General features: G+C 36.3%; 1 protein-coding gene across 1 annotated transcript in view; it reads left to right on the forward strand.

Moving 5' to 3' along the window:
- Positions 1 to 642: 642 nt before the first annotated feature.
- Positions 643 to 26,462, forward strand: part of Lim3 (Lim3 homeobox protein) — a 46,681-nt gene continuing 20,861 nt past the window's right edge. Inside the window, exons 1-2 of the mRNA XM_083088219.1 lie at positions 643 to 4,254; positions 14,391 to 14,432. Coding sequence (XP_082944345.1) covers positions 3,969 to 4,254; positions 14,391 to 14,432 — 328 coding nt within the window. The 5' untranslated portion in view covers positions 643 to 3,968. The remainder of the gene's footprint in view (positions 4,255 to 14,390; positions 14,433 to 26,462) is intronic.

Below are 26,462 nucleotides of genomic sequence, written 5' to 3' on the forward strand. Positions count from 1 at the left end.
TTTCTGCATCTATATTTTTTATACCTCTTGTGTTAATTTTCAAGATCGTTTGCAATCGTATATCGGTCAACTTTGGTCACTTACAATTTTTTTCCAACGCGCTATAAGCACAGTCCATTCCTCGCGCTCGATCGGGAAAGCTCCGCTGCGGCTCGTATCGTAAACCATCTCGAAATCTTGCGCGGGATCCTCGTACGTATCTCGAATATGCGTTCCCCACGCACGAAGCGAACGAAGGGGATGTGGGTTGCGTGCACGGGGCGCAGGCGTGCGCCGAGACTCCCCCACCGGACGATCCCCTCTTTTGAGATGGTGTCGGAGCCGACGGCGGCGGCGGTCTCGGTGGTGGCCGAGGACGGTAGGTAGGGTGGCAACCTCTCCTTCGATAGCTGCGTACGCGATTTCGGACGATACGTCCGGTGCGCGACCACCTCCACCTTCCGGTGGCGTCCTTCGTGCCCTCCGAGCGCCCGGTTGCTTCCGACCGGTGTGCTTACGTCAGGCCGAAGTCGAAGCCGGCTCCATAGTACTCTGGCACCTGCTAATCAAATAGTACATTCCACGATCGCGTCGACGCACGTCGCAAAGTCAAAGAATCTGTGCCTACTGTGCTGAGTTTCTCGAAGAAACTTCTCCGGATATAAGAGCCTCGTGTCGAACACCGATCTCGCCGATTGACTTGCCATCACTTCTCTCAAAATTGAAAGAACACTGGAAAGAAGCGTACGTTGGATGACCGAGTTTATTATTGAAAGATTAATTTTAATAATATCTGATTGTGTTTCACGAGAGAAAACATTCGCAGATTTTTGAAGAATATTATTGTGCACCCAGCATCCGCAGGATTTTATCAGTGAGTGATTAAGTCAAGATGTGAAGACATCCCTGTGTTTCTAACTCTAACACTTCAAGATTTTAAGATCATCGAACAACAATCATACAAAGTGGAAAACGTCGTTCAAGACTTCAAGAATATCAAACAGCTCAAAATCTTTACGAACCTCGATCGCAGAGGTCCCTCCATTTCCAGCGCCTCCGCGGCTAGTCGCAAGATGCGAAGCTACGGGCGAGGACGATCGACGACAGTCATCGACGAGAGTCATCGAACGCGCTCGTAGACGGCCCGGACCATCGCGAGGAAGGAGGGGAAGGGGATCGGATCCGATGAGAAGGAAAAAACGGTCGGGACAACGCGGCAGGTCGAAGATCGCGATCAGGAGGCCGGTGGAATTCGGCGTTTCTTATCGGCGGCCGGCGAGGTTGACCGCATATTCGGTCCGAATCGCCGAACCGGGAGATCGGCAACCGGCTAGATCGCTCGCGAGCCGTCGCGTTTTTCTCCGACGCGTCGGGCGGTCGGACGATTCACGTCGTGCAGGACGCGAGATTTACATCGACACGCGCGTAAAAAGCACCGTCCCGCTACCGATCGCAGCCGCAGACAACGATATCGATCCGGGGGAGGAGGATCGGACTCCCGTTTAAGAGAGCCTCGGGAACGTCTCGAGTGTTATCAACTCTACGATCGAAAGAAAATTTTAGCCTCTTCGTAGAATACCAATCGGGATTACCGAGGATATTTCTGGTGCGAATGGCTGAAAGGAGATCGGAGAGGTACCCGAATAAGAAGTGGATGCGGTCGTGAAAAGCTTCGATATGAATGGAATAAAAAACGAGTGACTTTAAAATGATTAGAAAGTAGGCAAGACGCTGTTGGCGCAAAAATACAGTGGAAATTAGGCAATTTTGTAGACATTTTAGTAAAAGAAAAATATAGTATATATATTGATACTTAATGTTAAAGTCAGTATCTCGTTGTTAAACGGTAGAAATTACATAAAGTACAGACAAGAATTCTCATTCATTAAATCGTTAATTCTATTTCAATTTTAAGCATAATAATTCCGCTTTTCGAAACATTTTGCGAGATTAGAACAGACATCACTGTTACGTCTTGCGCGTACCTTGTTTTGCAAACTTGGAGAAACGTCAGCGTCGTTTATCAAGACGAAGTTAAAGGGTAAACAATATCGATGCGAAATCGCGATTCGGCGGATTCGAGAGAGATCGGCGCGATCGGTGCCGCGTATTCAAGGTTACGGTCAAGATAAACGAGATCTCGCAAGTGGTCTGATAAGCGGGTCCCCCGACGAGTGCGTGGCTAGCTTCAGGCCCTGGAAGGCGCACAGTCCGTCGGCGATTTCCGGTTTGATCGAAAACATTGCGACTCGTGCTCGAGAAAGGCGACGTAAACTTTGCGCGATTGAAAACGTCGTCAGAGAGTTGCAGAGCAACAGTAGAGATTCGAATCAGTTAAAGGAGGTGACGTGAACGCGAGAAGAAATACAGGAGGAAGTGACATAGACTTGGCGCGATTCAGATACGAATTTTTCAATTAATCGACTCAGTTTACTCATTGGTGTTGATTGTAACATGTGATCGTTCGCGTTTCGTCGACAATAGCAAGCACAAATAATCTAAGATCCAATTATAAAAAATAGAGAACGGCCACTTTGCTGAATAATTTATAATGTTGTGACTAGCGATTAAACGATGAATGTTTGACATGTCGAATATATCGAGGTTGAGGATTAGAAAGACTCGACGTGCAAAAGACCGGAAAATCGCATATGCTTGTCGAGCGTGAATCGTTTCATTGACAATAAGCGGCTTGTGCGGTAGCGTTGGTGGAACTATTTACAAACGACTCATTCAAGTCTCGTGCAATGAGCTCATAAACAAGTCGCGAGCGCAAAGAGCGTATCTGGTACAAAAGATGTTTCATGATCTCTTCATCTAATAATCATCGAATAATCGCGGGAATTTCATTAAGAGACTGATCGCAATTCACAGGGACTCTTCGAGTCAACGAATGATAGTTCGGTGATTGAGTGAGCGAAGTTAATCTTAAAAACTAAACAATATTTGTGTATAATTTGTTCAAGGGCAACTTTCCATGATTATCAAAGTTTTATGCTAGAGATAATAATTTTAGAGAAATTGTTTGCGCGAGAGTGTCATGAGAGCTTTCCCAGTATATGTGTTAGTATCAACGATGGAGATGATAAATAGGAACAAATCAGTGAGTTTCCGAAGCATCTTCAATGATCTTGTCACGACGCTAAATCGTCAACTTCGGCGGAACTCGTTTGACAGCGCGTAAAATAGTTTTCTATTAAATAAACGCTGCTTGTGTCTGGGGAACGATCTCGCTCTTGGAAGTATCTTATACATCAAGTGAGCTCGGTAACTTTATGAGACGTTCGAAATCAGTACATCGCGCAAGTTTGAATCACGCTGGAAGACACAAACAGCGAATCTTTGAAAGAAACGTGCGGCTTCTTATCGTCGTTCCATCCGCAGCATGGCAGCCGAAGTCACTTCCTTTAATTCGAGGAGATAATACGGAAACTTAATTACAATATTTCACTCTTGGCGAGGAAAGAGAAAGTGCCTTGCTGCACGACTGTACTTCGTAATTCGTGAAAGTTCTTCACCCCAAGAAATCCCGCAATAATAACAAGACTCTTCTTCATGTAATCCACATTGATGCTTACATCTCTGCCGAACCCAGGGATAATTCGAGGAAAAGAACCGTTCGACGCTCGCATGAGTTCTCTCTTAAACTGGAAACTGATGAACCACCTCTCAATTACCTTGGACGATCAGCGAGCTTCCCGTTGTCGACAGCCGCTGTTTCACAGCCGATTGCGCGTCGCAGCTCGATAGAAACCGCGGGCGACGATCTCGCCATCCGCGAGAAGACGGGGACGTAGGTGGACGTAGGGCGACGAGGACCTCGTCGCCGGGAATTGCTGTTGACGCGATTGCACGACCTCGTTCTTAGACTGGAGCTGTACCTGCCGTACGCACCGCTGCCGGGGGGCGGCGGGATCCTCCCGGCGGTGAGTGGCAGCGGTGCCTCCGGCGGCTGTCGTCCGGTGCTGCTCGGCGGCGTCGACCTGTCGATGTCGGCGGCGGTGCAGCCGCCGGTCGCCGCGACGCTCCCGACGAGCCTGACCGGCAGCGGCCCGATCGCGGCCCACAATTCCCTGCACCATACATCCGGCGGCCTGGCCCTGCCGCTGGGGGCCGCGGCGGGCCCCCCGGTGATGATGCCGCGTCCTCCGCCGGCGATGCCGCCGCTCGGGCCCGCGACGCTGCCGTCGGCTCATCAGGACGAGGACCTGGCCGACGCGGCGCCCAATCAGGACGTCCTTCTGGCGCTCCTCGCGAGGAACAAGAATCTGGAAGGTGAGTGACTGACAATGACAGTGGCATGCGACTAGAAAAGAGAGTCTGCGTCGAGAAGAGGCTTTTCTTCAGCGAAGTTGTACGACGAATGTGGCGAATTAATTTGCGAATCTCTTGATTGAGTTACGCTTCTTAAATAATAAATCCAGAAGAGATGAAAAAAGCGACGCTTCGATGGGAAAGTTTTGTCTCTTTTTTAGGAATTTAAAAAAAAATCTTTTCAGGGAGATAAATAAGGTTGCGATGTGAACGCAAAAATTCTATAAATTAGCAAAGATAATTAAAAATTTCTATTTTTCTCTGGTTGGAATAATTACTTTGCAGCTGAAGAAGAGGCTTATTTAAATTGCTTGAACGACAAAATTTATTACTCTGTTGTTCATATGTTAAATATCTTATTAAAGTGTGCAGAAAATGGTACACAAAGATTTTCTAAAAGAGGAATATAAAAGGAAGAAGTGATAAAATGGAAGCTTGTAAAATGTAATTATTAAACGCTTAGAGTTTTATATAATTTGTTAATCATGAAACGCGACGTATCAGTAAATTGATAGACTGATACCTGCAAATCAGGTATTATCAGAGATTATTTTCATGTAGAGAATCAAGATTATACTAATGTAACTTATGCAACGCATATATATAGAGAGGTGGGAAATTATACTATAAGGAAAATACATTTTCATTTCTTCGAGCACAAAAATTTTCACTTTTTTAACATAAAAGCACATCTATTTTATAAAAACAGAGCGATACATTAAAGAAATCAGCCGGCAGAATGATGTATCGTTGCAGATACATGTTATATATGACACTCTCTTTTTCAGAAGTTACCTCGTAAAATTATTATCAAGTCAATTATTCAACTTGTTGACGCTTAGGAAACGTAATTCCGACATTTTTCCATTTAGTTAAAATGACTATAAGTTTAAAATTTTGCATCATAATATATGCAAAAGTAAAATGTACGTGAAAAGAAACATACAATTTGAGATTTACATATGATATGAAAATACTATGTATTAAAATAATTCTAATAATTATTTTAATGTACATATTATTGTTGCATAATACTTTATTGACAGATAAACACTTATCTTTACGATATGTACAATTGAGCATATCTGAAAAGCACTTTTGTAAAAGTAAACTTATTCTCTTTTTACGACTCTCATATTAAACATGAAACATAAATATCAAATGCCTTGCCAATACAAACATCAGACTCCATTTAATTATTATCGCTCGGGTTTTCGTTACGTTCACTGACTTGGAAACGTATTTGCGACATTTATTTTCGAAATGCAAGTGGCAATCGCGATGGCAATTGTATCGGGGACAATTTACACGTTGAAACACTATGATTAACGACGAAATTAGTAACGAGATGGTTGACATTTATGCCAATTGTCGATCGAAACTCGATCGCAATTTCGCTCCTTTCGTTTATGGTATCTCTCTCTTTCGTTTGATATAATGTTCGCTTTCAATGACGTTTGATATATCTCGTAATATCAGCTTAACTTGAAATTTTCACTTGAACGGTGACCACTTCTCGATAATGTCTTTCCATTAACGATCGATAAGATTAATGTCTATCTAAAGAGCCACTATCGTCATTCGTGCCACTGTCTTATTCTGTCAATACTATAACGTTGTAATTTCCGGAGCTGGACGAGATATACATGTTTTAGCACAATATTATTAAATATTTATTGTATATTATTATATACTCGAAGATCCATGGTGCTAAAGATATAAATATATAACGTGTTTGCGCTCCTATTCTCTCTCTCGATATATTATTTTTGTCTTATTAGAGTTAATATTACTAGATGTTTTATTTAAATCATGGAATCATCGTCTACATGTAATATTAGAATACAGTATATGAGGCTTAATTAATTTCGCGAAACGTGCGAAAAAATATATTTTTTATTTATATTAAAATAATTAACTATGGGAAAGATGAAAAATCGATTTAATCGATCTGCAGTTGCCAAGTTGCCTAGATTATAATGTTATAAACCTTATCGAATACGCCATTCAACTCTGTTTCATGTTTATATACATATTTATTAATTTTTTTTATTTATAAATCGCAAAAAATTGCTTAATATATTTGCTTAAAATATTTCCGAAAGAAATTTTCCAATTATTTCATTAGAAATTTATATATAAAAATCCGTTTTTTTACAATGTCAATTGAATACTGCTTTTTAACGCTGCTTCTTGATGCAAAAAATATGTGTTTATCTTAGAAATATTTAAATTCATACTTTATCGCGTGTTATACTTCAGATAATCAAGCAAAAGTTAAGGTTAATTATCAGATAAAGAATAATTTTATTTGTTCTTATATTTCTCTCAAAAATTTTTATTTATTTATAATTTAAAAATTATTTTGATATTTCAACACACATATACATTCCTAAAAACAATGCATTTGAAAATTAATTTAATCAAAATATTAAAAAAATGAGCGATATACAATATCCTATATAATGAAAGATAATTTAAAACGGACATGTATATTTTTGCTTTCAAATATAAATACAAAATATAAGTATCGGAATATCGATATAATAAATGTTGATGTATCGCTCTTAGATTTTTGACGTTCATTCGATTCTTACTCTCGTCGCATCTTAATCATAATCTTGCTTGCCATTTTCATTCTTCTCGTTCGTCGCCACGCGCACTGCGACTTGTCCTCTGAGTTATTCATCCAGTCGATCTCGGTGAGTGGAGCAAGGTCGAAGGCTTCCTAAATTATGAACATTCGCGGCCGGCGAAGACGATCTCGTGGTTATGCAACACAGAGTCGACGACCGATTTTCCGAATGAATATTCACGAAGGATCGCGTGAGTTTAACGATAATTAAGTTTACTACCCCGTAAACAGAGATTCGTGACCCCGTAACCCTTTTAAATTCCAATACGAGTCACATTTTCCGTTTGCTACAGACTTATGAACGAGATCCGCAACTGTATTGGAATTCTTTTGATTATTAATTCAAGTGCTTAGCTCAGAGTTTCTCAACATCGTGAACATTTTTTCCCACGATTATACTTATAAGCAATAATCATTTTTTATCAATTACATTAAATAATAAAATTTATATATCTGTATATTTTAACATTATTAAAATTCACATTGATATCAAGTATGATATATTTATTAATTTTAACATAAGTTTTTGTAGAATTTCGACCAAGTTGAATTGAAAATCTATCCACAAGACAAATATATGCAAGGCGTGCTTTTCTAGTCTACAAAAGATTCAAATTCTACGATCCGCTCCTAAAACTGTTATATAATGTTGCACGTAGCATTAAATATGACCGATCTTGAGATTGATAGGAACTGATTGACTTGTCTCGAAAAGATCGCGTGCAATGTCATCTTTAAATTTAGTCAGATCGATGATTAGCATAATAATCACGATGCGAGGATTAATATCCATCATGACAGAATGAATACAGGCGGACCGGAGAACCGATCAACTTCTGGCCGGCTAAGCGTTTCTGGGTAATAAAGAGAGCGTAATAGTTCGCGGCTCCGCTTTTGTTAAAAGGGCGCGGCGAGGGTGGCGGATATTTTAATAAGGTAAGTGCTGCAAGGCCGGTTGCTATGCCATTGGGGCGGTTTAATCATGTAATGTGTTCGGAGGCTCGGCCGTCCCGCAATCGATATACGGTATTGCTTCGGGCACGACGCGGCGCGTTACGTACGACGGGCTTAAATCCTACAACTAAACCAACCTGGAACTAAACCTAGTCGTGTAAGCCGCGTTAAATCTCCTCGCCGAGGGCTTCGCAAGGAGAGGATCTTGGTTTTCGCAGCTCACTGCTCTTGCAAATTGACCGTTATCGAGGCAAGACTCGCTGCACGTTTTATGTCACTCGCAATCCCCTATGACCGATTAATCGTATGGATGTGATTTTACTTTCACGTGTAGCGATGTAGACTTCCTATCAAAGCTTTTGCACAAGAATGAAGCAAATGAAGCAATTTATCAAATTTATGTTATAATAGAATATTTGCTTTACTGTATATTTGCATCGAATCGTTGTCAATTAATTTTAATTGATTTTTTGTTTCTGTTTAATCGCAGTTTTAGAAAGAAACATGGAATCAGTTAAACAATAATGCAATTTTAATAACTTTAATGAAATAAATTAAAAAGAGCAGAACTGAAGAAAAAAAACAGTAGAGATTTTCGACATCTTCTAATGACGGAATATTTGCCAAGAATCCTCTGAAAAATTTGACGAATAATTTCATCATTTAAATTGCATATTATCTGGTACACACGAGGAGAGGAGAAAAAAATCGCAAAATAAAAAGTCCTTTTCCTTCTTATCTTTCTTTTTATGGAAAGACTGTCAGAGAATCGTACGTTGACAAGGGGCGAGAAGCTCCAATGACGACGTCAACCAACCCCCGAGCGAAATGGTAACCATAGGAAACGGTGGCTCATAGCGAATGGTCGGGATGGGGATGAAAAGAAAATGGCAGACCACGGTTTACGGGGTAGCGCGTGGTATTCACGTGCGCAGGGGTGGAGAGAAGTCGGTGGGAAAATGAGGATGAAGGTCGGTACCTTTGTTGCCGACGACGGATCGGCTTTGGCACTCTAAAAGGGCCGAGAACCTTAAGGTTCCTACCCCCTATAATAGCGCACACTAAGGTATCTACGCACGCGCGCTCAGATACGCGTGCACTCGCGACATACATTCGCGATCGTGTGCGTTTTCTTCGTATATATACGTATATGTGTGTGTGGTTGTGCGCAAGAAACGTTTCTCCGAGCACTTCGCGGTCGCCAAAGCCGATGATTGGACGAGTTGATCGTATTACGCGGCTGGGAGAAGCTCTTCCCCTGGGACTTAAATTCCTCGCGTCACTTTACGGTGTCTACAGAGCACGGTTTTTATATTTTTTTTTTCTCACGGAGACGAAGCGTGATGTCTTCGCTTATTTAAATTTTACGTTCTAGGTTTTCTAGATATTTTTATAAATCCTTCTTATCGCGATGGATAGACTCGATTATATGATCGCATAATTAAAGTATCTTGACAAATGAGTAGACTCGATATTACGATCGCGTAATTAAAGTATCTTGACAATTCTGTTAACAAATCTCGCATCAATCTCTTTTAATTAGTTTACTTGGACAGCAGCCTCGATTGTTAAAAGTTGCTTGACGTACACTTTAATTAGGAAAGTACAGAAGAGTAAAGATGATATTCGTACATCGATTATCTCTCGCGATATTCCGGAAAAAAAATATCGGTAACCCTTTTCACGTGCTGTAATCGCGGCAATATCTTTTCCCTGCCTACATTTTTCGTGAAAAAAAGTTGTCTGAGGGGGAGGAGAAAATTGCTCCCCAAGTTGAAAGTTTCTGCGGTAACGGCTGCTTCGCTATCTTTTTTTTATGACTCTAGTATGAAACCGCCAGATCAGGAAGGCACCGGGCCGAACACTTCCTATATTTTCTTTCGTTTCCTTCACACAATTTCGCCCCGAGTGACCACTCGCCGTGATAGATCGGTCTGGTAACATCGTTAACTATCGGTTATCGGCCTTTTATTGCCAACCCGTGTCTCATAAGTCATAATTTGATCGCACCCGCAGAATGAGAGAGAATAAGAATGATGAGAGGCACTTGTATATTCTTTTTTGTATTCATATTAAATTTAATTTAACAAATTAATTTTCTTTAATTAATTATCTTTAATTAATCTTTAATTAAGTATGCAATACATAATATTCACAATTATTTTATCTTCTAATTGTTAAAGTTACATATTAAAATGTCACTTGCCAAATCGATAAGCACGTCACAAGCAGGAAACAAAAGGAAAGGTCGACAGCGTACAATGTTTCTCCCTGCTGAAAAACAATTCCCGAGTACTAAAGACACACGCGTGTTCCGTCACCCGCATCGGATTACCGCATCTCACCCTGGGGAGTATTACGGCATTACGATTTTTTTATAGCGCGTGGCTAACCCGAGGTCAACCCATTTCCGGTTTGGAGTACCAGCTAATCGAGTTTTGATCGATAGCTATCTTTTTTTCGAACAAAAAAAGAGAGCATTTAAAGATAGTCGTGGGATCATTGTACCGTATCGTAATATGACATCATCTTTTCACATAGGAAGGCAAAAATATTTTTTGCTTATTTAAGAAAAAAAAAGAGAAAAGATATATTCCGAGGAAATTGTGTAATTTTTGAGACAAGAGAGATAAAAAAACTATTAAACATATTTTTATTTGATTTTCCATATTTTTTATCCATTATTTTATTATTATTATCATATTTACATATTTAAACTATTAACATATTATTGTATTTGAACAATAAGTGCATTTAATTATTTATTTTCGACAGTAGAAATTAGAAATTCAATTAAATTCTTTATTTTATTTAGATTGATTCACATCAAAATTTAATCAATATATTTATAGACACCTATTTTATCAGAATAAATGTCTACTAGGAAAACGCAGTTTGAATTAGAACATCTTTATCTGTTATGTCAATGAAGTAGTTACGTCAAGATAAGAATTATTAAAGTATGTATGTCACTGATTGTGAACGGGCAGAGAGAAGTGAACGATTCTTGATAAGATTAAAAACTTTTCTTTTTTTTTTTCGAAACATATCTTTACACAAAGTCTACCTACTTTCTATCGAGATGAGTAGCCGATATTGCGATAACTCAATACTAACAATGTCAAATGATTATCAATGATTACGTTTCACTCTTTTACGTTTCATACTCTCGTAATATGTACTATAAAACTTTATATTAAGTTAAGACTTTATATTAAGTTAACTTATCTTGCAAAAATTTATTTAAATTTTATTATCTTTTGATAATCGAAAGAATTTAATATGTAATAAAAAAATTCGTTAATATAATACAATAATCAAAATTCTGTATTTTTTCCTTGAATTTATTTATAATAGAAAATTTTTAATATATATTTCTTTCAATTTTTTACAAGGCTATATATAAATTAAAATTTTCTCAAAAATAATACTTATTTTAATAATATTTATTATTTAAATATAGAATGTTTCATCGCTCTCTCTTATATAATATTTACAGATGTATTGCAAATATTTTCATTAAACTGTAACCTTTTTCATTTCTCCATCTGACATTTAAAAGTCCTTTTTATTTTCTTTCAGTAGAATGCTTGAAGCCAGCTATTATTTCGTTATAACTGCCTCCAAGCACACACGAGGAAAATAAAAAAGCCATTTCTTTGCAAAAAATAAGATCTTTATTAGAAGCTCATGCACTTTTTCTTACATAAACTATCGCATTATTTACGTAAAAAAAAAAAAAAAATTGTCGAACATTTCCAGCACATATACTTTCGAGTTTAGCGATTCAGACAAAGCATTTTGGATATAAGCGGTGTGTAATCCGAACTGTTACACGGCAAACTCCGGGATTGAGTTAGCGTATATACGTGGGAACGCAGACTCGGAGCCTCGGGGTTGTTTTCCTTGGAGGCGTGCTTGCCGATCGCCTATCGCGTGGGGTAGGTTTTTCCATGGAGCGTTACATACACAAAGAGAAAGAGAGAAAGGTGGTGCTCACTTCAACGGCGCCACGTGACTCTTACGGGACAAAGTTCTTCTGTTTGTCGAGAGCGTAATCACATACTCTCTCTCTCTCTCTCTTTCTCTCGCCCATTCTCTCTTTACAATGAACTATTGCTTTCCCTGCCGTTGTTGCCACTGGGAGTTTACGCGATCGGAGATTAAGTGGTTCCTGATGGGAACTAAATGATGTTTAAGCTGCGTTAATGTAACCTTACGATTATGTCACCGGCAAAGTTGCCATAGATTCAAGAGGACAAAACGGGATATGTCTCACATTTTACTTGAAAAAATATTTAGACATGTAAGCTGAAAATAGGCTTACATTTGACCTAGATTATCATAACTTTTTCAGGTAAAAAAATAATTGGTAATATAGACAAATTACTGTCTCAAGATACTCGAATATTATAAATTATATCTATAGATTTTAATGTGTGTGTAGATTAGTACTTTTATAATTATTAAAAAATGTTGTATCTTATCAATTACTCGTTAACTTTACATAATGCATGTTATGAAACATTTCTTATATATGTATTTTTCGTGTGAGCTTCCGAAAAGTATCGAAATCATATGGTTCGATTAATTCGCGCACAGGTAAGGTTTGATCGATATAATTTAATTAAAAGTTGCCATATTACACATTAGAAATGATACGTTATGTTATATCAAAAAAAATTCCAAGTTAATCTCGATTTTATCTATCGTCATTATAAAACTACGAAATTAAAAGTTGTAACATTTTCTCTTGTATACAGCCAGAAAAAAGTGGAAACTTTCTAAGAGAAAAAATTACCTTGCTTCTGCTTGTGTAAATTATCCCTCCGAGAGTGTTCGAAAACTCTCGTATTATGCGCAAAGAATTCTCATTAATTTCATTTTTCGTAAATTGCTCTCTTTTTACAACTCAATTTTGAGTGTATACGAGATTCCTAAAAAGGGAATAATAATTTTCTCTCATTTTAATTTGATAACGATCTCTCTCTCTTTTTCTCTGATAGTGAAATGTTAACTGCTGTTGCTGGTTCTAAAATTCGATTCAAAACTGCGCGAAACGAGATATATATATATTAAAATCATTATATTGTGGTTTTAATGGTCAACATGTATAGTCTCGCAATATAAACATGTAATATGACTGAGAACCAGCAAGTGAAGTTTGTGGATATTTTTGCGGATTTATTGCGTTTATTTTGTTACGATACCCGGTTGACAAGGTGAAACAAATCCGTGCTTATCGATATTTTCCGGAAATCATTATCAGTTCAATCGAGTTCAAATCGATCAACAAATAAAAAGTTTCAGATTTTTAATTCGATAATATTTTTAGATAATATATATTTTTATATGATATATTGATATATTAATACATCAAAGATAATATATCTATTAATACTTTTATATTTAAAAAAAAAATAAAGCAGAAAAATCTATACATGAATAATTGGATTAAATAATGCAAATTATTGTTTTTTATTTATTTGAATACCTAAATTAATGTTTATTAACATTTGTTACGTAATATTCGTAACAAAGTTTTAATATTAATATTTCAATAGAATATATAATTTGGCAATTTTGTTATTTTATTCTGTTTCTCAAATAATCCACACGCTCGGATATTTAAATATTCTTCATTTATGATTAACTAAAATAAATATTAACGTAAAATGGGTATAAATTGTATATATGCACAACTTTCAAGTGCAAAAATGTATAATTATTGTACAAAATGCGATATATGATTACTCTTTGCGTGAGAATCATGAGATAATTGGCAAAGATAATTGTTTTATGCCTGATATATTCACATGGACATTACATTACGATAAAAATTATCACACACGCGAATAATCTAATTCGCGTCTGAAGAGAAGCGACGAATCGCTATATCGCGTCGCGACCAAGTGTAATGTATGTCGTGCAAAATATCTGAGAACTTGCTCGTAATAGTGGCGAGTTAAATTATTTATCGGCGTGAGGTATGAGAGAAAGTGTCGGCAGGTTGAAATATTAGTGACACAATGTTCCATAAAAAAGTTATGGCGCCTACAACCGAGATACGAGCGACGTGTACACAGCCTTGCGTCGACGTGCAAATTTCTCGAAATAAAAGTCTTGCAATTGTAACAGCAAATCTTAAGACGGCCTTTGATTTTCATAGAACATTTCTTTTAATAATATATACGTGTGCATGTGCGTGCGACAAAGTGCAGTTTGTACGTATAACATCTAAAATAATTACATTTTAGATCCAATACAGAAGCTTATTGAAAATTGATTGAATGATTTTTTTTTTAAAGCTTGTCGTAATTTCAAATTAAAGTGAGTAATATTTTTTGAGTTTTCTCAACGATATTTTTATTTTTATTTTCTTACAAGTGCTTCAAAATTGCATTTTATTTTAAATTTATTATTTTTAATTAAAATTTTAGAGGGAAAATATTTTTGGGTTCATTAGTCAAAATTTAATCTGTTTACATTTTGTTTTCTTTTGTTTTAGAACGGAGGATCAAAACACCAAGCCGTTTTATCAAGGAAGAATGTGAGTGCTTTTTTTTATTTTTCTTCTTTGCCTTTTACGGTGAATTTTTTTATTTATTTGACTGCGTGAATTTAATTTTGACGTTATAAAACAAGTCAATCTCATACCGATTATTACATTGTTTCTGTTAGAAGAAATAAATGTAAAGGCAAGATCTCTGTAATATCAAAACTTGAATATATATTATACTAAAATTATATCGCTTTTATCTAAATATCAAAGACAATTGTTTCATGGGGAAGGGATAACATTGAAAATTAGGCGAAAGAAACTGCAGGAAAATCTAAGAGTCAATTTGTAAACGAGAAAGCTCGAATGATGGTATCAATCCTTGAAGTAGTCCTGTTGCGAAAAGGGTCACTACGAAACACTCGACTCTGTCCCATATGTTATCCAGAACATGTTCAACTTGGATCTCCGCTGCGACAGTTGGTCGCAGGACACTATTGTCGATTATAAGTTACATCTCGAGAGTTTTATTGTCCATCGACATCGATAGCGTCGTCTACTTCAAAGTATAACATGTACTTATCCTGAATGCGGGCGATCATATGCGCCTATTTTTATTCAAGATATGCGTACAAAAATATAGATACCAGAAAGAGGCTTTACTTTTCGGCAGTTTGATTTAAAAAATATTGGTATCTGATCGCATGCTCATTTTTAAAATGAAAAAGAAGTTAAAAAAAGAGGCATTTCGCCTGCTTGATTCAATATGCAAAAGTAGAGAAAAGTAACAGTCGCGCTTGCGAAGTAATCCTTCATCCTGCGGAGAAACACGCGCGTGTCAATCCCTCCCCGTCCTCGACATACAGGGTGGTACATATTCATCGGAGCACATGGCACGACGAGAGAGCGAGCGGGGCACCAGTTGTCCCGGCACGTTCCTGACACGTGGCCGGTCACGTGGCTGTACTGACGAGTGGATTGTTCATTCCGACGTCGCTTGTGCACCGATGTACGAGGATCGCCTTCCCGCTGGGTTTGTTGCCGATTTTCGTGGGCTGCCCGTTAATTGGAAAGAATCGATTAGATGGCTTCGCGGCGGACTTTACAGCTTGCTCGAACGACCTTTGGCGGTAGACTTTTTTTTAAAGGGAAGGAGAAGAGAACTTTAAAAAATATACAATTTAAATTACTCTATTTTTATTTTCATTTATTATCTATATTTCTCTTTTTTAATTTAACATTCACAGTTTAATAAAATACGCAAAAATTGAGAATTCGATATCATAGTTGCGTCTAGTCGTCGCGCCAAGTTATTTTAGCTTAACAAGTTACATAGATAGTAAAAAAGTGTTTACGTCGAATCGATAATGCTTATTGGTCAGGGTCCATTAGGATAATTGTATGCTCGCATCGTTTCTCTTCGTTGTATCTATAGCTGTCTATCTATCTATCTATCCCTGCACTTCTGTTCCCCGCAACCGACTTTTTTCGACAACCCTATAGCCTTCCGCGATGCCGACGATAACATTGTGATCAAGAAATCATTAGTAGAGAAACAATATATTGATACGTGAAGCAACTTATCAAATACATTAATAAGGATTAGAAAGAATTATAGAAGAATTAGATTATTGAGAAAATGGAATCTATAAAAGTAATTATATGATACACCAATAATGTGATAAAAAAATAATTTAGTTATAGAGAGAGAGAACAATAATTTCAAATTATCTTTAAAATAATCCTAAGGAAGGAAAATCACATTCAAAATATTATTTCCACAAACACTTTAAATTTTCACAGATTTAATTTCCTTTTTTTTTCATTTTCTGTTCTCTGTATCCTTTTATGAGCTGATGCTTTTTGGATAAAGTCACTCGTAACAGTTCGTGGGAAACAACATGTCCACATATAATCGGCGCAATGTTTCGCGTAAACGATATCGTAGTAAAATCGTAATCGATCACGGCCATTACCTCGCGGTTTTGTCAACGTACGGCTATTGTAGACGAAATAGTTGTCCCTTGGAGAACAATACTTGACGCCGACCGGCACTCCTACGCTCGCCAGAGTGATCCTCCCACACGATCGTCCGTGGCACGCATTGCAAATCACGCGTAGATTTATGGTGACGTCGAATCGAACGATTCCGTAGCCTAGTTCCCATGCTCCCGTCGCGTAATCGTCCGTGAATGTCCGCTAAGTGAAATAAACCAGTGATCAACGTGAAGGTGCACCTCGCTTTTCCTTTCGTTAGTAAATTATCATTCAGAGATTTCAACAATCTCTTAACATATTTAAAAATCTTCTCATCTTTTTCTTATACAGGTATTATACACAATCACAATCGATTATTACAATAAATATTATTAAACTGCACATCATAGTTAAAAAAAAAGAATTTTATTTTAATTAAATTTTAATAGCATTTTTGATATAAAATGAACATCTTTATTCAAGATAAAAACAATAATATGTAAAAAAACAATTAACGAAATTAACTTTATGTTACGTTAATCGTTATCTGATATTATCACGCGCGTTCGTTTCTCATGGTACGGGCCTCTGCACCTCGTTGTTGATTATTTAGGCGGAAAAGGAACCGCCCATGCTTTTACCACGAAGTGAATAGACCGTAGAGGAGGCGCTAAATACGACAAAACCATGACATCCGGTGTGCACGAGTCGACACGTGACCTTCTCAATGCTCTTATGCCAAGTGCTCGTCGAGGCAGCTCGAGCACTATTCAGAACATTGTATTACCACGTGTAACGTGTATTATTCGCGCTTTTTTTCCTCTCACCTTAGTCGACAGCACATAAATGCAACTTTTCAAATTATAATATTCTCAATGTACTTGAATATCATATGCAAATATGATAAAAACGGGATTATATAAATAATGCTACTGGTACAATTACAATAGTAGTAAATATTTATATAATGGATAAAAATAGATTCATTTGACATTTTTAGATTTTAGATGTTTAACTAAAAAATTTATAATTAATTTTTTAAATTGAAATATAAATTAAATAATGCTTTTTTGACATATAGTAAATATGAGCATATCTGATATTTACTGTATCTCAAAAATATATGACATTAAATATGATATTTTTCCCATATTAATGTGTGATATCATTTATTTGTTTATTTACGTACATGTTACGTACTTTGTTTATTTACGTCAACGTACAATAAACACTAATTTCGTGATATTTTCGCCAGATAATTTATTATATATTTCGCAGGCAAGATATGTTGCGTGATTGATTTATCATGAAAATAACCCGCAGATATTTCAATTCGAGCACTACCCGTATATTTCAATTAAGCTCGTAAACAAATATGCATCGTTTTTGGCTCTTATTATGGAATCGTTTATCATAAACTCTAATAATGGTTGTCATAAATTTAACTTAAGAAGACTGTCAAATCATGTTTTTCAAGATATATTAATATTGAATACAATATATATGTGTCTTATGAGAGTGGTCGAGATAAATAATAAAGAAGATATATTTTTAATTGACAAAACAATATTCGATGAGAGATAAGAATTTTTTCATTATAAATTATTTGCTTCATACAAAATAAAGATGAAATTTTTCGCGTTTTAAGCAATTGAGAGCATTTAATTGATACTTCAGCAAACATGAAGCATGAGAAATGTTCTTATATTTTGAAATTTTATTTGTGACAACATCACGAATGTAATATTTCAATATTTTTAGTACTTTATTTATATCTGTAAATTATAGATAATAAAGCAAAAGTGGATAATAATTGTCGATTGAAGGAATTCTTCAACAATCTCGTCTACTCTCGTTATGGACGAGCAATCACCACGCTCGTCATCGGGTTTAGGCAGAAGTCAACGCATCACAGAGGAAATCTGTGAAGAAGAAAAACATATCGTCCCCTAATAGCCCTCATTGACAACCATAGCAAAGACGCGGCACGGTTTTGGGGTAGCGCCCTGTTTTCATTTCAATTTCTACCCCTTGGTACCCAACCCCCCGTCAACGGCCAGATGGTGTACGAGGCGGCTCTTTCTCTCTCTTTCTTTTTCTGTTGGTTCGATCCTGTATATCCTGCGCGCTTGTATTCATGCCTCTCTGGTTCTTTCACTTCCTCCTCCTCCTTCTCCTTCGTCATCGCTCTAGCTGACTATGAGAGATCGCTATGATTGAACATGTCAATGTTTGGTTTGGCTTATACCAGTGCCTGTAATGCGGTTAACGCATCGGCTCGCTTTCGAGGGTTCGCGACATTCTTCTCGCATCCTTCGTGGTTCACGCAAAAATTTTTTAAGAAAAATATTTTGTATATTTTGTCACGTTCACATGAGTTTCTTCTCAGATTTTTCATACAATTGTTGCTAAAAATATAATTTAATCATACTATTAATTATTAATTATTTTGTTTAAAGTCTATTCAAATAGTTATTTTAAATAGCAAAAATTTGATAGAGAGAAAATTGTTTTTGCTTTCTACTAAGTTTTTGGATATATTGTTATAAAATTTCTATTTAATTCACCTTATGTTATATATTTTCTTTTTCTCTTTTAAATTAAATTATAATTTTAAAAAATAAATGAGAATTAAAATAATTAAAATAATTTAAATGCTTGCAGTTCATTTTTCATTTAAGCATTTTAAATTTTATTATTCGATAGGGAAGGAAAAATACTAGTTTATATAAATCCTATAGTTTGCAAGCACAATAAGTTTACCTAAATCCGCCAAGGACACTTGGGAAGGCCCCTGTCAATCGAATTACCGAGTTCCGCATCGTGTACGGGAAAACAAACCAATGGTATATTACAGGGAGAGGATGAATGAAGTGTTTAAATTTAGACGAATGAAATAATAAGATCAAACGGTAAACACGCAGCCACGGATGAAAGGTACCGCATGCAAACAGAAGCTCGCGCTAGCGAGGGTGTGCTCGATCGTACAGGCGCTTTCTGAAAATACATATCGCGATCCTCCGGGGAACGTCGCAGCCGCAGTGCTTCATATATCGATTGCAGAGAGGCAGGTTATCTCTTTTGTTTACTCGCTTCTCTTTCTCTCTTTCTCTGTGTAATGGCAGAATGGAGAGCTTTGGTAAACAAACACAACGCGCTAAATAATATCCAAACTGGCCAGCAGGAATAAAATTTTAAAGCGTCCCTTTTGCCGTAGGCACGGTGGAAAAATAGGGGCGCTTTTCCGATTTATATTTATATGATATCATATTTGAATAAAATAGAATATAAATTTTGTACATATATACACAAGCGAGATGCTCTCTTGTGCACAGCGTGTTGGTGTGCAATTAAATTCGTTTAATAAACGTTTATTTAAAAAAGCGCTTCAATAACAATCGATCGATTAAATTAATTTCCCTGGTGGGAAAAGGCATTATAATAACGTTTCGTTATAATTTTGTATATTTATAATATACGTGCCGTGCATTCTGGATATAAGTGGAAGCTATTTATATATGCATATTATTAATAAAACGATAAAGAAATTATAGCGAATATTTAAAACGTGTGATTACGAAATTAATTGATACAAAAAAATAAAAAAAAATTTCAGAAAATAAAAATATATTAATATATAATAAAAAACGTATATTCGATTAACAATAAGTTTAAGCCTATACATATACTACTGGATGGGCTTACAAAAGTATCATATATGCATATTATTAATAAAACGGTAAATAAATTACAGCGAATATTTAAAACATGTGATTACGAAATTAATTGATATAAAAAAATAAAAAGAAATTTCAGAAAATAAAAATATATTAATATATAATGAAAAACGTATATTCGATTAACAATAAGTTTAAGCCTACTACTGGATGGGCTTACAAAAGTATCTTTTTTCGGGAACTATGATAATAAATGGACCGGGATAAAAACTCTGAAAAATCTGTCTGGATCCTAGTCTCTCCTTCGCGTGGGCGGCGAAAAATCACGCGGAAGGATTTCGACGGCGCCGCGATTGAAAGTCATCCCGTTAATTACCGGGAAGGAGGCCGACAAATCATCGCCGGGAGCCGACCGCAAACCCCATAATTGCGGGCCTTATGGTTTCACCGGTGGCACGAGTCGCTTCCGCAGCTGACCCCAGACAGCCAGCCAGTCAGTCAGTCAGTCGACTGGTCTATATCGGGAACGCAATATCCCGGAACACCCGCGGACCGTGGAAGCCATAATATGGAGCAAACGCTCGTCGGGCGCGCGGAACGGAGTGATTCACCAAAATGCACGACAGATGCGCGATCATGAAAGATAGCGGATAGCGACGCCACGCTGCCTCGGAAGTAGCCCGATAACTTCTCGAAGCCCGCACGAGGACCGTGTTTTTACACGAGGCGATCCTCGATGATGTCCGTTAACCCCGTTGGCCCCCGCCTGATGTTACCTGAAGGGATACGATTTTCGAGAGGGATGAGAGATGATAGAGTTGGTTACGACGAGTTTATAAAAAAAATATGCATGACGTGTTTAATATATTATTACATGTGTAATAAATGATATGAAATGCTTTAATAACACATTAATGGATATCTGAATACGTAGGATATTAAAGCGACATAAAACATAAATGTGAACACAGTAATCTGGAACTCAATTCACGCAAAAATGTTTTGTTATTCATGTATAGACTCTATAATTGGAAAAATTATTTGTGTATGTGAAATATATTAAATAAATAACACAGAGAAAGAAAGAGAGAGAAAGAGAGATTTCATTATTTATGCAAATAATGTTTAATTCACACAATGAAATTTCTGAATTTATAGCAGCAGGTAACATTTTTATTAAACCGCGATTTTAGCGTAAAAAAAGAGACATTTAAATATTCATGTCAAGAGATTTCTTAATTATAATACATACATAATTATAATACAATATTGTGTATAAGGATATCCTTTTATATCTGATCAATATATTTAAAATTAATTATGATAAATAGAATCTTTGATTGGAATTAACTTTGAACTAGAAATTAATTTCTGATAAAAAATATAAGATAAATAATATCTTATAAGAAATCATATTATATGTTTTCAATTATATCATCACTCGTTATATTTTCGTAGAATGTGCATACCGCGTACTTGGAAATAAAGGAAACGCACATAATCATACGTGACAAGTGATGTTCGCGAAAAGAGAAAGAGAGAACAAAGTCAGATCCCCCGCTTTTCGACGGGGCTATCCCCGAAGGGGAGACTTACCCCTGTCGTATTCACGATACACCCACGCACAATGAACGTCCCTAATAGGTACACGCAGCCCCTGATTAGAATCTAGGAGGCTCCGTTTTGCGCGGGAGACACCGCTGACTTTTATGGATGGTCGAGTATGTTCGGTCGGATGCCGAATTCGAATGCCTCCTTTGTTCTATCGCGAGGAATGGATTCTGCGAATGATTAAATTCGACTCGCTGCGCGGAGATCCTTAAATCTAGAATCAGTCTGACAAAAGTTGGAAAAAAGTAGAACGTAATTAAATTATTCGCATGGGTAGCAATAAATGGGTTGTAATAAAAACTGTGCGATGGGAACAATTTTGAAACAATCTTACATTATGATATAATTAGAATCTTTAAAATTTGAGGAATTATTTAAATAACAGTCACCGAAAATTTTTCGATATTTATTATACTCATTAAATGCAAAATTTTTATCACAATATATTTCATTATGTTTGTCTATATAATTCTAGGAAGTATTTATGTTACGCCATAAGATTTTTCGCAGGTAATACGACACGGTTCTTGCGTGTTCGATTTTATTTATGCAACAAGTTAAAGAGCGATGTTATGTGTAGATTGATCAGATTCTAATCGATATGGGCTGCACGAAGACTGCTTATCTGTAATTATTGTAATCGATTGTAATGTATGATTTATAGCACACGTGGCCCAATGCATGCAATGACATTCTGCATGTGTCGCGACACGCTAAATTAAAAATATTCCGTTTGATACATGTATACTTTTATGTGTTTATGAATATTTTTATTGCTATCACAAATTTTCGAATAGAATTATAATCTCCAATTAATTTCTCTACTAGACTTTAATTTTTAGACTTTTCTCTAATAGACTTTAATTTTTAGACTTTTCTCTAATAGACTTTAATTTTTAGACTAGAACTTTTTTTTAAGAAATGTATGTATCTATTACAATGATTAATTTTAAAATTTTAAAATCTGCGTGCGAAAAAAATATGACAGAAAATTCACCCCTTGACAGATGTAATCAATAGATTTATATACGAGAATACATATCCATAAAAGAGTAATTTTTTATTCAAATGTAAAATCTCTATACAAATTCGAGATTATTTAATTTTATTTGTGATTATTATCCTTTACCTTCCTTAAGCCTCGCGATTAGCACAAAAGGAAATCCGTAGAGCGCATCGCGACGGCGTGGAATAACGTGACGATGTACAAATGTACACGCACGCATGCACGCATGCTTCGGATTATGGCTTGTACACGTACGACTCGACATTAAGTCCTCATGGGACGTTATTAGCGTAGCTATGATGTGGCGTGGTGCAAATAAAGCGCGCGGCTCGAAGCCCGAAAGCATTATGCTTGATTACTCAACCTGCCGAGGCATGGACGCCCACGGATACCGACCAAATTGTTAGACATCTGTAAAAAGGAAAAATGGAACACGCGAGACTTTAATATACACAGCGATATAGCGTAATAGTAAAAACGTGTGTATATAGATAATGAACATATAGGAAAAAAGATATATAAATATTTTGAATATTTTCGTTGTCTTTTTTAAAATATGAATATATATCTCTAAAGATATATGAATTCTCTCTGTTCTTTTAGTTTGTGTTCCATTTTTTTAAATTACCCTACCATTTAGATTTATGTTATGTAATAATATACAGATTAAAATATATAATAATTATGTCATGAATTATTATATATGTCACAGATTAAAATATATAATAATTAAGATTAGAAATTAATCTTATTATTTTTATAATTATTTATAATTAAAATAAATTTTATAATTATTTTTATAATTTAGGAATTTACAAATATATATGGATACAATCACGATAAATTAGAAGACTATATTTTTTACTATGCAACGTTCTGAGAATTAAATTTTTTTATTGCGATATATATGTGTATGAGAGAGAAAAGAGAGAGAGAGAGAGAAATTTAACGTACCGAATTTAACTCTTATAAATCGGATATTGTAACGTCATCAATTCAATTCTGTATCTTCTATTCTATTCGTGAGAGGATTTTGCTGGAATTAATTCGCGACTTCCGCGAGTATCGCCGATAACGATCTACCCTAACGAGAGGCAAAATTTCATTATTAAATTCGGATCTCCGCCCGATTCGATTCTTTCGAGAATTGGCACGAGATCGTCGAGCGTGAGAACCTGCATCTCCCTTCGATATCAGGGAGAATGATCTGGATTTTATCAAACCGCGACGTCCCGCGGGAGAACTTTTCTTGGTCGCTCCCTTAATTACTACGATTTACCGCGATAATTGGACCAGCTCACCGCGATTCACCAGAAACAAACTATTGTTGTTAAAAATTTGCTGAAATTTTTTACAGCAAAAACTCTATCGATCATTAGGAAAAGATTTGCAGATAGCGATTTTAATGTCTTTCTTTTCTTAAGTAATACAGTTTACCCTTTGACATTTGAAGACAAGTCAATACAAAGAATAAATTCTTTACAAACAAAGCTATTTTCTTCCTCTAAATCATAGTTTGTATCAATTTGTATCAATAAATTCTTTACGAACAAAGCTATTTTCTTTCTCTAAATCATAATTTGTATCAATTTTATTTGAAGAAACACTTGCTACACTGTCTCCCAGGAGAATCGGCGAACAGTTTTTTTTTTCGAGGAACCTGCGAGACTCGATCAGTGACAGAATGTGCGTCACGCGTGCAACATTTATCAATGTCGAGGACCCAGGACTCGAGAAGACCGAGCGAGGAAACGCGCTCTCTGATTCCATTCTCATCCTCCCTGGCTACTTGTTCGCCGTTAGTCCGACACGTGACCGGATAATTGTATCCATTGATCCCTCGCGATCGATAGCACTCGAAGGCTCATCCCCGCAGGTTTTCAACACACATCGCAGTAACAGGTGGAGCTTGAAATGATTTTCGCGATGTGACTTCGTAAAATCTCAATGAAACGACCTCGGTGAGGGCTTCTCTTTTAAGGGCTCACATAATTGTAGATACAAAAAGTCTCTAATCTTTATTAATTCTGTTTCAAATTATATTTTTAATTAAAAGAATAAGAATCAAATTTAAATTTTTCTAAAAACATAAATGTAACACATGATTTTTCTTTACTTGCTTTTTAAATTTACATGAATCTAACGATCAAGCTCATATTTCTAGAATATCTTTTTATAGAATACATATACTATAACAATATACATTTGTGACAATTCGATTATTCCTTTTGAAAAATGTTTCCTATAAAAATACATTTTAGAAATGTAAGTTTGCATACAAACTGATGTTTATGTAAACTATTGGAGAGAATTATAAGCTTAGAGCTCTTTGTATGCACGCGCGAAGTAACAAATGTATACTTTGAACGTATATAATGATCGAAATCGGGAAATCCAAGTCACGTATAAGCTCGTTCTGACTAATCTTAAACAAATAACGGCGCGTGTGCGCCGATAATGATCGTTATCCTCGGATTCTATCGGCGCACGACGTATTCACTACGTGACCGCCGGGTAAATGAAAGGATGATGATATAAACGATATCCGTGCGATTGCTTTTATCCCTGCAAAATTGTGTTTGTTTCGCTTTGTACTATTCCCATGATCAATGTTCATTTCAGAACTATATCTCAACAGCAAACAAACTGTTCAATCTCTCAATCGAATACGATACATCAATGATAAAACAACGCAATAGATGCAGTTTAATTTCCTTGATAAACATTAAAGTAAAAGATTTCTGTATTATATTGTAACAAAAAAATTGATAAAATGAGGTTGAAAAGTATTGTCAATTATAATTGACCAATCATCAGTTAAAGATGTACGTTGATTATGTCATTTAATTAATTAACGTTATTGAAAAAATATAGAAGTATTGATTTGATGAAATTTTGAATTTTATAAAACAAAATGTATAAAACATACAAGCGCAATTAGGCCTAGTTTAGCTTTACGCATCGAAAATAACATCAGACAGAACACAAGATAGAACCCTTATATTACAAAAGAAGGAGAGTTAATGTATTTATGAAGAAACTTCACAAGAGGGATGTTTCTCGCTGTTTTTCACCGCGCATATCATATGTTCTCGCGAATCTTTCGCTCGAGAATTCAGCAGAACGCACAAGAATAGATTTTGCCTTCGGTCTTTCGGCTTGGCAGAGACGTTTGACAGCAGCAGCCGATGAGGGTGAGCTGGAAAGAGCACTGTCAACGCTCGTAAAAGCTAGCACGCATGTCTCCGGACACGTGCACGTCGATGTGAGCGCCGGTTCTTTCTACCTACCTACCTACCTACCTACCTAGCTACCCACCGACCCGGCAGAAGTCTCGTGCCTCGCTGATTTCCCGAGGGAATTCCGGGGGATGGTACGCCTCGGGAGTCCCTGAAACACGCGGGGCCAGGCCGGCTACTCCTCCGCACGCGGCGCACGATATTCCCGATTATTACCGCGATTCACTGATTTCACCCCTCGCACGCCTCTATTTTTCAAGCTATAAGCATCTGATACGGTCGAGTAAGACACGAGTCTTTTTAAGCTTCTTCTTCAAATTATCGTTAACGCATTCGGCTGCTCTGACGAGAAATAATTAATTTTATGAAAATAATGTCACTTATCATTGTGATATTATTTCAATTTTAGTTTGTTATTGGATTTTAATTTTAATGTCATTTAATGTCATTTAATTAAATAATGTTATTTAAAAAAATGTGGAAATATTGATTTGATGAAATTGAATTTTATAAAAGAAAATGTATAAAACACACAAGCACAGTTAGATCTAGTTTAACTTTACGTATCGAA

This window comes from Camponotus vicinus, unplaced genomic scaffold (genome assembly GCF_025532165.1).
Source record: "Camponotus vicinus isolate PSW18456_S1 unplaced genomic scaffold, iyCamVici1.0 SCAF_14, whole genome shotgun sequence".
Lineage (NCBI taxonomy): Eukaryota > Metazoa > Arthropoda > Insecta > Hymenoptera > Formicidae > Camponotus > Camponotus vicinus.